The sequence below is a fragment of the Musca domestica genome, unplaced genomic scaffold, assembly GCF_030504385.1.
Source record: "Musca domestica strain aabys unplaced genomic scaffold, Musca_domestica.polishedcontigs.V.1.1 133, whole genome shotgun sequence".
Classification (NCBI taxonomy): domain Eukaryota; kingdom Metazoa; phylum Arthropoda; class Insecta; order Diptera; family Muscidae; genus Musca; species Musca domestica.
In genome coordinates, this window is record NW_026712178.1 from 1315218 (window position 1) to 1327596 (window position 12379).

Below are 12379 nucleotides of genomic sequence, written 5' to 3' on the forward strand. Positions count from 1 at the left end.
ACAGCACTCCAAGTTAATGAAAATGTGGCTACAAAGAGCATCACTGCAAATCGAATGCTATCAAACAAATAGTGTGTACCCCACCTTAAAAAAGGTACATACGATTGCAAAAACTACAAATCGATATTGACATCGGCCATCCATCGATTATTTGTCAGCGCTAATTAGAATATATTTTCCAATTTTTCCTGCTCAGATAGTTTCTTTTTTGCATAAAATCCAATAAAATGGAAGAAAATGAACCGAAAATAAATAAAAATACTGCAACCGGTGAGCTGCAAGGCCAAGGATCATCGCAAGCGGCGATTACACAACCAATTGACAGCGGTACATCAGGTAATTTGGGTGTGTGGGCTAGGTCAATAAATCTTAGTTCATAAACAACAACTAATTTAAAAAATTTCCTCACTTCCTCATTAAAGACATGGTGCCGAGAACGCAACTATTGGAACTGCAGGAGGAGAATCGTAAGATGTTAAATAACTTCAATGCCCAACGGGCCAAACTGAAGGAGTTGTTTGTGCAAAAGGAACAAGAGCTGAATGCACTGAAATCGAAGTTGACGGTGATGGAAATTAAGGCCCAAGAGGAGATATCTTCACTGCAACAATTGGTGCAAGGTAATGTGCAACAAATTTCGTTACGAATGTGTTTTGTAATGTTGCGCTAATTTAATTATAGAAACCGTCGAGGAGTCTGCCATCTGCAAATCAGAATTAGAACTTCTGAAACAGGAGAATCAACATATTCTACAGGAAAATCGGCAATTACAAGAAAGTTTGCATTCAGCCTCAACGTCAACGTCTCAGGAACTTAGTAGCTTGGCACCCCAAGTCCTGAACCAAGTGAAGAAGACCATAGCACGAATAGGTAAAAGTGGTGATCCTCACAATCCTTCGACTGGTGATACGGCAACAGATGATGCCAACAAAAGCAAAAACGAGGGTAAATATGTAAGTATATAGCGGTGATAGTTGGTAGGAGAGGTCAGAAAAAATCATTCAAATGCCTCCATCAAATTTAGTGGATTCAGATTAAGATATTCCTCCATATCCTAGTTCTGTCCGATTTCAATTTTATACCGTCCTAAGCCCGTAATATGCATTAAATTGTGATCATTGTTGGTATAATAATCTGTTTTCCGTAATTTCAGAGCCAAGAAGATTCCGAAGTGCTTGGATCAATTGTAACTCAGTTGCAAGAAGAAATGAAGGCATTAAAGGAAAAACTAAGAGAGGCTGATGAAAAACTACACACCACCAACACAAGCATTCTGGGCGAAGATGACCCAGCGAACACAACTAAACCCCTATCTCCTGTGACATGTGAAAACTGCAACGCTTTGGAAAAAGATATTGAAATTCTTAAAACCAATGAGGCTGCTAAAAATGAGAAATTGGAAAAACTTAAAAAACAATTGGAAGAAATCCAAAAGGAGTTGGAAAAAGAGGCTGAGTTGAGGGCAGTTCTTGAAAATCAATGGCAAGAGAAACGAGAGGCCCACAAAAACGAGGTGCATGTGCTAAGGGAACAGGTGGGTGTAGCAAAAAAAAAGTAGCACAACAAAAACCAACAATCATCTTCTTTCATTTTTAGGTCACCTCCAATGAACAACAGCTATTGGAATTACAACAGAAATTCTTGGAAACCAAAGACGAAGTCTCCCGCCAGCTACAGCGCCTCGACGAAGAACGGGAAAAAGTCAATAAACATTTGGAATTGTTACAGGCCGATAATGATTTCCTCTCTGGTCGTTATTTAGCCACGGCCGAGGAGATTGAAAGTCAATACATTAATTTACCAAACAACGTTGAAGAGTTACAGGAAATAATTCTAAGGCAGCAACAAGATTTGATACAGGCTCGCTTGGGTTGTGATTATGAGAAGAAACGTTGTGTAACGTCCCTGGATGAAATACAAATATTGCGTGATCAATTGGAGGCGAGCAACAGTGAAAGGACTGCATACAAAAAGAAGGTGCAAACGGAGATACGCTCATTACAGTAAGTTGTTTTGTTGTTTTTGGTTTCCTATTAAAGTTTATGTTTTAATTGGCATTCATTGATTCCACAGGGATCGCATTACCCAACACATGATGACCCTGCAAAATTGTGAATCAGCCAAAGTGGCCTTGGAGCGCAAGGAGGCCGAACAAAATCGTCAAATATCAGCGTTTAGAGTGGAGATAATTGAATTAAATGATCAGAATGTGAGTAAGACGTCAAGGAAGAGCTACATCAAAGAAATCTAACAGGCGTTTTAAAAGTTGGGGCAATTTCCCTTGATATGCTTTGGAGAAATTAGAAACAATAACTTGATCAAAGAATTTATTTTAAGAAATCTTGAAGGAGTCTAGAAAATACCTTCAGAAATGTCTATCTGAATTAATTTTTGAAGACCTTAAAAGGCATAGACCATGTCCTTATAAATTCTAGAAGCTTGATTTAATTCCCTTTAATAGGCTTTGAAGTAGCTTGAAAAATCCTACTTTAAAAGAACTTTCCAAGTTCAAGAAAATCCTTTAAAATGTCTTGAAGAAGTCCATCCATGCCCAGATTAACTTTAAGAAACCTTGAAAACGTTCAGCGTTTAGAGTGGAGATAATTGAATTAAACGATCAGAATGTGAGTAAGACTTCAAGAATGGGAAATATGCATTAGGTGTCTCAAAGAAATCTAACAGGCCTTTAAAAAATTGTAATTTTCATTGATTTGCTTTGGAGAAATTAGGAACAGTAAATTTTTCAAAGAATTCCTTTATACATGGCCCGAAGAAAATGCCTTAAGAAATGTCTATAAGAATTCATTTTTGAGACCTTAAAAAGCATAGGACTAAATTCTAGGACTACGCCCTAAATTCTAGGACTAAAATGCCACAAAAAACTTCTTCAAAAGACCATGGGGAAGCATAGATAAATTGCCTTTTAAAAGCCTCAGCAAGTTTCCTTGAAATGATTTTTAAAAAGGCCTTCAAATCTAGAAAAATTCTCTAAAAAAAATCCAAAGAAATTTGTTACAAAAACCCTAATTGGCTGGTCTTAGGGAGGTCACGAAAATTTCTCTTAAATCCAATTTGTCTGGGCCTTAAAGCGACCAGAAATCTTTTAAAATCCTGGTATTACATTGGCTAAGAGAAATGATTTATAAATCAACATTGATCTTCAATAAAAGACCTAGAATATTTTTCCAACAAAAGTCCTTCACTTTACCTGGAAAACTATTTTAAAATTCCCCAATTAAAATGCAAAACGGAAGTCTAAAGCTCTTGAAAATGCTGCTTAAAAATATCCCCATTACAAGGCTAGAAGGTGTCGAAAAAAAAATTAAAATCCCCTTCTAAAATCTTTTTAGGAAAAATTAACCAAATCTCTGGCCGATGCCAAGACAAAAATCAAAAATCTCCAAGATGATCTGGCCACCAGTGAAGAAGTACAAAAAGATTTTGTTCAATTGTCCCAGACGCTGCAGGTAAGTGTGTGTGTGTTTGTGATCTGTATCACTTATGTAATTAATTTTTTCTTCCCCTTCTCGTCAGATGAACTTGGAACAGTTGCGACATTCCGACTCGGAGGTACGCTGGCAAGACGATGATGATGTCTCCAATTGTCCGGCATGCAAAAGCTATTTTACTGTGACCGTTCGCAAAATCCATTGTCGTCATTGTGGCCATATCTACTGTGATAAGTGTATAACCAAAACGGTGCAATCCGGGCCACGTAAGCGACCGGCCCGTGTGTGTGACATTTGCCATACATTGCTGAAACCGCATATAGCTCCATATTTTAGTCAAGAATCGGCGGTGCAATCACAACAGGCGGCCTCCAATAACACCTAGTGGACGTAAGGTGGTGTTGGCACGTTAGCACGTCAAACTCATTTTCTAATTTTATGTGGGGGATTTTAGTTGGAGTTTTAATGAATTTAAGCAAAGAATTGGGGATTGTTTTCGTAAATTCCTGTATTTTAAACATATGTATGTCATAGAAACTTTTAACTTTGTAAAAGTTAAAATATTTTTTTTCTTCTAAAAACAAAAATTCTGAGATATTCATTTTTTTTACAATTTAAAGCCAAATTTATTTAAAAAGAAATTGAAAAAAAAAAGAAAAACAATATGTTTCTAGTTATAATTTTAGGAAAGTTTATACTATTCGTCGTTTAAGCTTCAAATAAAAAAAGGATATGATCTGTTTAATTTTAACAGAAATTATTTTTGTCAATTTCAACGATGCCACAACAAAATGGCGTAAGTATTCAAATACAGGTTGAGATGAAAAAACTGCAACCAACTTCCGACTGCTTTCATTTCTAAGCCACTGTTAAAATTATTCCAGTGACAGTTGATTATACTAGGTATTCCCTGCCTTACCCCGGGTAAATATTACCATCGTTCTCCACTAATAAGCCAACGTTGTTTTTATAAAAACAACAATAATGGGATTAAGCCTGACCATTTTGCAACAGCAAAAAAAAAAATAAAAATTATGGCGTTTGATTTTTTTTTCAAAATAAATTTTTTATTAAAGCAATTCAATTATTTGTTGATAGTTTCTATTATTTTAAACAAATTCTGTTTTTTATTATTTATAAACATTTTTATCTATTTTTTTGTTTTTTTTTTTTTTTTTTTAATCTAATTTGTAAGCAATTAATTTTTCAATTTACAAGTGCAGTTTATACTTCTTAGGCGACAACAATTAATAATATTCTAACTAAAAACTAGTAGCAATATTAAATGCTAAAATTTATCTAAAATTCATTTAAATATACACAGCGAGAGGAAGAATAGATGAAGAACAAAAAAGTAGTCAAAGCGGAAGCAAGGAAACAAAAAAAAAAAAAATTAACTTAAATAATACTGCACTCTTTTAGGCGAAATTATTTCATAAATTGTCATGCAAATAAACATTCAAAACCATTTCTTTAAAAAAAAAATTGAAAAAAAATCAACAATATAAACAAATTACTAACAAATTGCAACAAAAATAGATTTTCAACACATAAAAAACGGGAAAAAGGTCGTTCATCCTTTTGTGATTAATGGGTCATCCTGAGTGCAAGGTGGGTGGGGGTGGTAGCGACATCTGTTTTTAATTCTCAAAGAATAAAATCTGGAAAAAGAGGGAGAGAGAGATAATCCAATTACTAAGTTTTCCTTTTTTTTGCCAAAAAGTTTTGCATAGAAATCTTGTACCCCCCAAAAAAATCATTTGTTCTAGGTTAATTTTTTTTTCTGGTTGGCAACTCACCTCAGATTAATAGCCTTCCCACAACAACAGCAATCACTGCAAATGCCGTTATGCCAATTACGCTCCACATTTTAAGTTTTCCTGTAAAAGTTTTTTTTTTTAAAACAAACATTTTTTTAAGTTAATAACAATTGCAATAAAAAGTTCTCACAAACGAAAAGAAAAGTAATCAATGAAAGCGATAAGTTAAATAAAATAAAAAAACAAATGGACTTACATACAAAAATATAGGTTTCCTTTTTGTCCCCAACATTAAGAAACACCAAAAAAGTGATGAAGATAATGAAGTATTTAACTTCCACACAACAGCAGGTGGTCCACAATTTACATAGATTAGTGTGGGATGAATGAAGGATATTCGTAGAGAATATTGCTGGGTATGACACTTTAACAATATGTGTATGTTTTTGTGAATGTATTTTGTAATAAGTTTTCTCGGCGGGTATGTTGTTTTATTTTTTTCTTTTCTTTTTTGTGATGGTAAATTTTAATGTTTTTGCCTTTTTCTTTTCTGTGAAAGTAATGTGCCCCATAGACATCAATGAGATCTCCTAACGGACTCTCTTTGATAATTACCATATGCAAGAGAGCCACTTTGAATGAGCTCTGCTTCCAGTACTCACAGAGTGTTGATGAGTGGGTGGTTTGTTTGTTTGTTTATGTAGCGCATTGGGCAAATGTAATTCCCTTTTGTAAGAAGAGAACAATCAAAATGGTGAGCAACAAATGAGATAATGACAGAGAGCTTGGTTGGTTTCATATGATGTGTGTAGTCATTTGTCAACGCTGGTTTTTTGGCGCGAACCAGGAAAGAATTTTGCGGTGTGACAATTTGCAACGGCGAGTAATCATTTTACAACATTAATTAATGTAAATAAATTGTTATTGTTGTTGTTTTTTTTTGTAGATTTTTTGTCGACATCATGGGGATGTAATGGAGATAATGAATGTGTGTGTGTGTGTGTTTTTCTTGGTTTTAATGAATATAAATAAAGGCACACTGAACAGAGAGTGGATTTCATGGTTTGTTTGTTTTGTTTTTTTTTTTTGTTGATGTTGGATGTTGGAGATATACATTTAATATATATCAGTTGCAGATTTGGAAATACCTCCATCATTGCCACCATTGCCGGGCAATGTAATGTTGCGACCATATTTATCAAGGAACTCAATAATGACGCCATTGGACCAGCCAAAACCTTTTTGGACATCATATTCACCGCCGCCACCATGGCCACCAAAACGTTCGGCATCATACTGCAAAAAAGAAAACATTTCAATTATCATTCCTTTTCCAAACAACTTCTTTCTCTCTCTCTCGAACCTACCTTTTCAAACATGGCCCTGGTCTCGCTGTAGGCCTGGAAATTGGATTTTACCCAACGATGGCCCCATTTAACGGACAATTCTTTAGATTCCGTGGTACCCAAATTCTCCAAACCCTTGATCAACAAATATTGCATGGGTGGCCAAACATTGGGGAAATCCCACTGTTCACCGGTACGATACAGGGTATTTGGCACACCACCCGGGTATTTATCCAATTCCAATTTTTCGATGTATTTCAAAACTGATTTGGATATTTTCTCGCTATCATTGAGATTATAGGACATGGTCCAGAGCGGTGCCAAATTGGTGGGAACAAAATAGTTACGGGACTTATTGTTGATTAGATCATAATCCAGCCAGACGCCGGCTTCTTCATTCCAGTGGACAGCCTCAATTGCCTGCAAAAATGGGGTAAGAAATTGAAAAATATATCACAAGGAGAAAGTGCGTTCCCTTGGAAAAAAATCTCTATTTCTGACAGGGTGAATTGGGTTTCCGTTAGGAAACCTCGAACTCAGCCTGACTGTATTGATTTTTCGTTGCGAAAACTTCGATTTAGCCTGGCTCAATAGGGATTCCGTTGGGAAAACTCTAATTCAGATTGGCCCAATTCGGTTTTCGTTGGAAAAACTCTTATTCAGTCTGGCTGGATTGGGTTTTCGTCATGAAAACTCGAATTCACCCTGGCTGTATTGATTTTCCGTTGCGAAAACTTCGATTCAGCTTGGCTCAATAGGGATTCCGTTGGGAAAACTCTAATTCAGATTGGCTCAGTTCAGTTTCCGTTGGGAAAACTCTTATTCAGCCTGACTGGATTGGGTTTCCATTGGGAAAACTCTAACTTAGCCTGACTGGGTTGGGTTTCCGTTGAGAAAACTCTAACTTAGCCTGGGTCAATTGGGGTTTTTTAGGAAAACTCTAATTCAGCTTGACTGAATTGGGCCTCCATTGGGAAAACTCTAATTAAGCCTGGCCAAATTGGGTTTCCTTTGGGAAAACTTTAATTCAGGCTTGGTAAATTGGCGTTCCGTTCGGAAAACTCTAATTTAGCCTGGCTGAATTGGGTTTCCCTTAGGGAAGGCTGAATTAAAATATAATTTTTTCCCCCAACCTTAACTCACCTCCAAAATTTTCGCTGCTTTATTTTCATATTCCTCAGCCTTGGAGTTGTTGCCAGCCAACCTATAGAACTCGGCAATAATCTTGGCATTCCAATGCAGGATGGCATTCAGTTCGACCGGAACAATGGAACGTGTCTTCAGGTGGGTCAAATCTCCAGTTTGTTCACCTTTGTCATTGATGAACCAACGTGAACTAAAGTCCATACCAGATTCAGCAGCAGCTTTCAACTCAGCATAGTGTTCCTCTTTTTCGGCATCGGTCACAAAAGCCTTGGAGGTTTCAATATCTTCACGATAGGACTCGGGGCGGGGGCCAGGCGATATACCGCCATAGGCACACACATTGTAACCCTTGGCCTGGACCGTGTGATTGTTCATCCAATATTCAAACTCATGTTCCAACACCTCCAGCGATTGTACAGCGAATTGGGTGTCCTTTGTGAACTCCACATAAGATTTGATCATGGCTGCCAGTAGCGGCGGCTGGGAACGCTGGGCATAGTAAATACGACCGCCATTGGGAATGAATCCGAAACGGCGAACAATTGACATGAAATTCTCCAACATGCCACGGGCCGTGTGTGTCATTTGCGAGTAGAGCAGACCACGAATAATCCAATAGGAATCCCAGTAATAGAATTCAATGAAACGTCCGCCCGGCACAATGACAGGATTGTCGACGGGAATTATGGAATAAAAATGGGGATTGGTGTGGACATCATCGATCATTTTGCGACCCAAATCCTTCCAAATGGCATTCAAATCAACACCCCATTGCTTTAGATCTGGATCGTTGATGTTGTCAATAAAGGCAGGATGTTCCACCCAATCGGTGGGTTCCCAGGGTACAAATTCTTTGCCCAGATCATCAAAGTTGTTCTCAACGAATTCCCGTATTTCATCCTGGGTTGGAGAGTTATTTTTCGCTGCCATAAATGTTTGGAAATTGGCTATGGTCTCGGCTGGGGTATTCTTGAGTTTGCGATCGACAAATGTCTTGGAGTCCGCAAAGAGATGGGCCATTTGTACGGTGTGCAGCAGTTCGCCATAGCAGTAGATTTGACTGAGAGAAAAAATTAGGAAAATTAAAAAAAAAAAAAATTAGTGAAGAAAATTTGAAAAATGCAAATCAAGCAGTTTTCTTAGCTTTTCAACCCTCCCCGTCTCCCCATCTCCCTTAATTAAGTCATGAAAAACTGACCTTAAGAACATTTGATCTGTTATACCCACTTGACATAGGTCATTTGCTCTCAAGTCTCAAATGACACACATTCTCAGAGAGGGAAACATTCAATGTCAAGGCAATTAGACGTTTAACAATGTGTGTGCGTACATTTCAAGTGCGTTTTATACAATACCGGTATTAATTTGTTATTGTCTGTCTGGTGCGGCCAAAGACCCCCAAATACACCAGCTCACAGATTGTTGAAGCAGCTCTGTTTATAATTGTTTATCAGCGTTAGATGGCGCGTGCCTATGATGACGCGTGTAAGCCGAGACTGAATAGAAACTTTTTTGAAAAATTTAGAACAGAACTTTCTATAGAAAATTTTCAATTTAGAATCGAATTTTCTATAGAGAATTTTCAATTTAGAATTGAATTTTCTATAGAAAATTTTCAATTCAGAATAGAATTTTCAATTCACGTCGCCGTTTTCTTCCCCACCTATGCTCACTAACCATGTCTTATCTTCATTCTAACCTTTTGTACATTTATCAACTTTTTCAATTTGTATTTGTATTTTTTCATATTTTCCTCTTATTTGCGAATATTTAATGTTCAGTAACATTATTTTCTATAGAAAAGTTATTCGATAAAATAATATTTTAGAGAAATATTAGTTTAGCACAACATTTTCCAACGGAAAAGTGGTTCGATAACGACATTTTCTGTAGAAAAGTGGTTCGTTATTGACATTTTCCATAGGAAAGTTCTTCGATAAGAACATTTTCTGTGGATAGATTTGTTCGATAACAAGATTTTGCATAGAAAAGTTGTTCGACAACATTATTTTCTATACAAAAGTGTTTCGATAAAGCAACATTTTGTTTTTATTTTGCATAGAAAAGTTGTTTAATAACAATATTTGCTGTAGAAAGGTGGTTCGATAACAACATGTTGCTCTGAAAAGTTCATCGATAACAAAAGTAGTTCGATTAAATTTTTTCCTATGAAAGAGTTGTTCGATAACATAATATCTTACCGAAAATTTGGTCGATAACAACATTTTCCACAGGAAAGTTTTTCGATAACAAAATATTCTGTGGGAAAATTTGTTCGATAACGACATTTTCTGTAGCAAAGTCGTTCGATAACATAATATTTTACAGAAAAATTAGTCGATAGCAACATTTTGCATAGGAGAGAGGTTCGATAACAACATGTGGCTCAGAAAAGTTCCTCGATTAATACATTTTTTGTAAAAATGTAGTTCGATAACATTATTTTGTATGGAAGAGTTGTTCTATAACATAATATTTTACAGAAAATTTGGTCGATAACAACATTTTCTGTAGAAAAGTGGTTCGATATTAACATTTTCCTAGGAAAGTTCTTCGATAACAAAATTTTCTGTTGGAAAAGTAGTTCGATAACAAAATTATCAATAGAAAAGTGTTTCGATAACATAATATTTTATTTTATATTTTATTAGTTTGCATATAAAAGTTCTTCGATAACAAAGTTTTCTGTAGGAAAATTTGTTCGATAATAAGATTTTGAATAGAAAAGTAGCTCGATCATCGACATTTTCTATAGAAAAGTGTTTCGATAACATAATATTTTGTTTTATATTTTTTTATTTTGCATATAAAAGTTGTTCGATAACTACATTTTCTGTGGCAAAGTCGTTCGATGACATAATATTTTACAGGAAATTAGTCGATAGCAAGATTTTGCGTAGAAAACTTCCTCGATAACAACATTTCCATTCGTTCCAAGTTGTTCCATAACATTATTTTCTATGGCAGAGTTGTTCGATAGCATAATATTTTTAGTTGATAACAACATTTTCTATAGGAAAGTTGTTCGATAACAAAATTTTGCATCGAAAAGTAATTCGATAAAAAACACTTTCTGTAGAAAATTGGTTCGAAAATAGCATTTTCTATACAAAAGTGTTTCGATAACATAATATTTTATAGAAAATTGGATGATAACAACCTTTTACATAAGAAAGATATTAAACTTTCTACATTTTCTGTAGAAAAGTTGTTCGATAACAACTTTTTCCATTGAAAAGTTGTTCGATAACAATTTTTTCTATAGAAAAGTTGTTTGAAAACAACTTTTTCAATAAAACAGTTGTCCGATAACATCTTTTTCCATAGAAAAGTTGTACGATAACATATTTTTCCATAGAAAAGTTTTCCGATAACAACTTTTTCAATAGAAAAGTTGTCCGATAACAACTTTTTCCATAAAAAATTTTTTCGATAGCAACATTTTTCGATAACATAGTATTTTACAGAACAATTAGCCGTTAGAAAAGTTGTGCGCTAACTACATTTTCTGTAGAAAAGTTGTCCGATAACAACCTTTTGCAAGGTTTTTTGATAAAAACATTTTCCGTAGAAAAGTGAATGGATAACACAATATTTTACAGAAAAATTGGCCGATAACAACATTGTTAAGTAAAATTTAGAGCGAAAACAACATTTTCTATAGGAAAATATTTCGATAACAGAATTTTCAAGATAAAATTAAAGCGATAACAACATTTTTATGTTCTAGAAACTGCAAGAATTGACTATTTTTGCAGTTTTTTTAATATCATAAAAGGAAACTCGGTTATCGTAGTAAAAACTTTGACAGGCCACATGTCTCACATTTTTGAAGGTTTCTTGTTTTCCTTTACTTTTTATTACTTTAAAAATATCCTGTTTTAATTTTGGTTTTTGTTTCTCCATTTCATTCGGATAATTCCTCTATATTTTGAATTTTTTATATAAATTTTAATTTTTTAACATATTATTTTATATATATTTTTTTTGAGTTGTTCTTTTCGATTTTTTCTATAATATTTTTAAATTATTTTTAATTTTTTTTTAATATTTTTTTTCTTAATTTTTAATTTTTTTTACGATTTTATCTTTGTTTTCGATTTTTCTATAATATTTTTAAATTATTTTTTAATTTTTTTTTCAAATAATTGTTTTTCTTAATTTTCTAATTTTTTTATGATGTCAATTGATTATGATGTTAATTCAATTTTTATGATGTCAATTCTATTATATTTTTAATTTTCTTTTTCAAATAATTTTTTGCTTAATTTTCTAATTTTTTAACGTTTTTACTGTTGTGGGCGTCAATTTTAAATCCACTCATCTTCAGTTTACTCACCATGCCTCAATTTCATTCTGATAATCCCTCTTCTGTATGGAATTATCACTGTAAAAACTGCGAGCATTGATTGTGGTGGGCGTATAACAGATATTCAACAGGAACAATAACAGAGATAGCCGCAAAGGCTTTAGGAGATTATTTCGTCGCGTAATCATTGCACTTTTTTGGAATTTCTTTTTTTATTATTTTTTTATCTGGGGTCTTAAAAATATTTTTATAAATTTTAATTTAATTATTTTTTTTATTTTTTATTTTTTATTTTAATTCTTTTTAATTCTTTTAATTAATTTTTATTATTTTAATTTTAATAACTTTTATTATTTTATTTATTTTTTT

General features: G+C 34.1%; 2 protein-coding genes across 5 annotated transcripts in view; one reads left to right on the forward strand and one right to left on the reverse strand.

Annotated features, from left to right (window-relative positions):
- The first annotated feature begins 162 nt into the window (after positions 1 to 162).
- Positions 163 to 4191, forward strand: LOC101892604 (rab GTPase-binding effector protein 1). The gene is made up of 8 exons (XM_005178790.4): positions 163 to 336; positions 423 to 620; positions 682 to 953; positions 1154 to 1534; positions 1597 to 2003; positions 2074 to 2209; positions 3351 to 3467; positions 3535 to 4191. Exons 1-8 carry the CDS (start codon positions 228 to 230, stop codon positions 3832 to 3834), a joined length of 1920 nt encoding a protein of 639 aa, XP_005178847.1. The 5' UTR covers positions 163 to 227; the 3' UTR covers positions 3835 to 4191.
- A 710-nt stretch (positions 4192 to 4901) lies between these two features.
- LOC131800957 (trehalase-like) overlaps positions 4902 to 12379 on the reverse strand; it is a 28846-nt gene continuing 21368 nt past the window's right edge. For 3 of the 4 annotated variants that reach the window (XM_059118847.1, XM_059118846.1, XM_059118844.1), the window contains 5 exons: positions 7699 to 8761; positions 6577 to 6975; positions 6358 to 6505; positions 5249 to 5329; positions 4902 to 5110 (listed from right to left, as the gene is read on the reverse strand). In XM_059118847.1, coding sequence (XP_058974830.1) covers positions 5250 to 5329; positions 6358 to 6505; positions 6577 to 6975; positions 7699 to 8761 — 1690 coding nt within the window. In that variant the 3' untranslated portion in view covers positions 4902 to 5110; position 5249. Of the gene's footprint in view, positions 5111 to 5248; positions 5330 to 6357; positions 6506 to 6576; positions 6976 to 7698; positions 8762 to 12040; positions 12251 to 12379 lie in introns of those variants that run through there. The other variant, XM_059118845.1, reaches the window with a different exon arrangement.

Excerpts from the sequence above, each read along its gene's own strand:
- LOC101892604 (XM_005178790.4), top strand. The coding sequence starts at position 228 with ATGGAAGAAAATGAACCGAAAATAAATAAAAATACTGCAACCGGTGAG. Across the intron at positions 337-422 it reads AATTGACAGCGGTACATCAG|ACATGGTGCCGAGAACGCAA; the intron begins GTAATTTGGGTG and ends TCCTCATTAAAG. Across the intron at positions 954-1,153 it reads GCAAAAACGAGGGTAAATAT|AGCCAAGAAGATTCCGAAGT; the intron begins GTAAGTATATAG and ends CCGTAATTTCAG.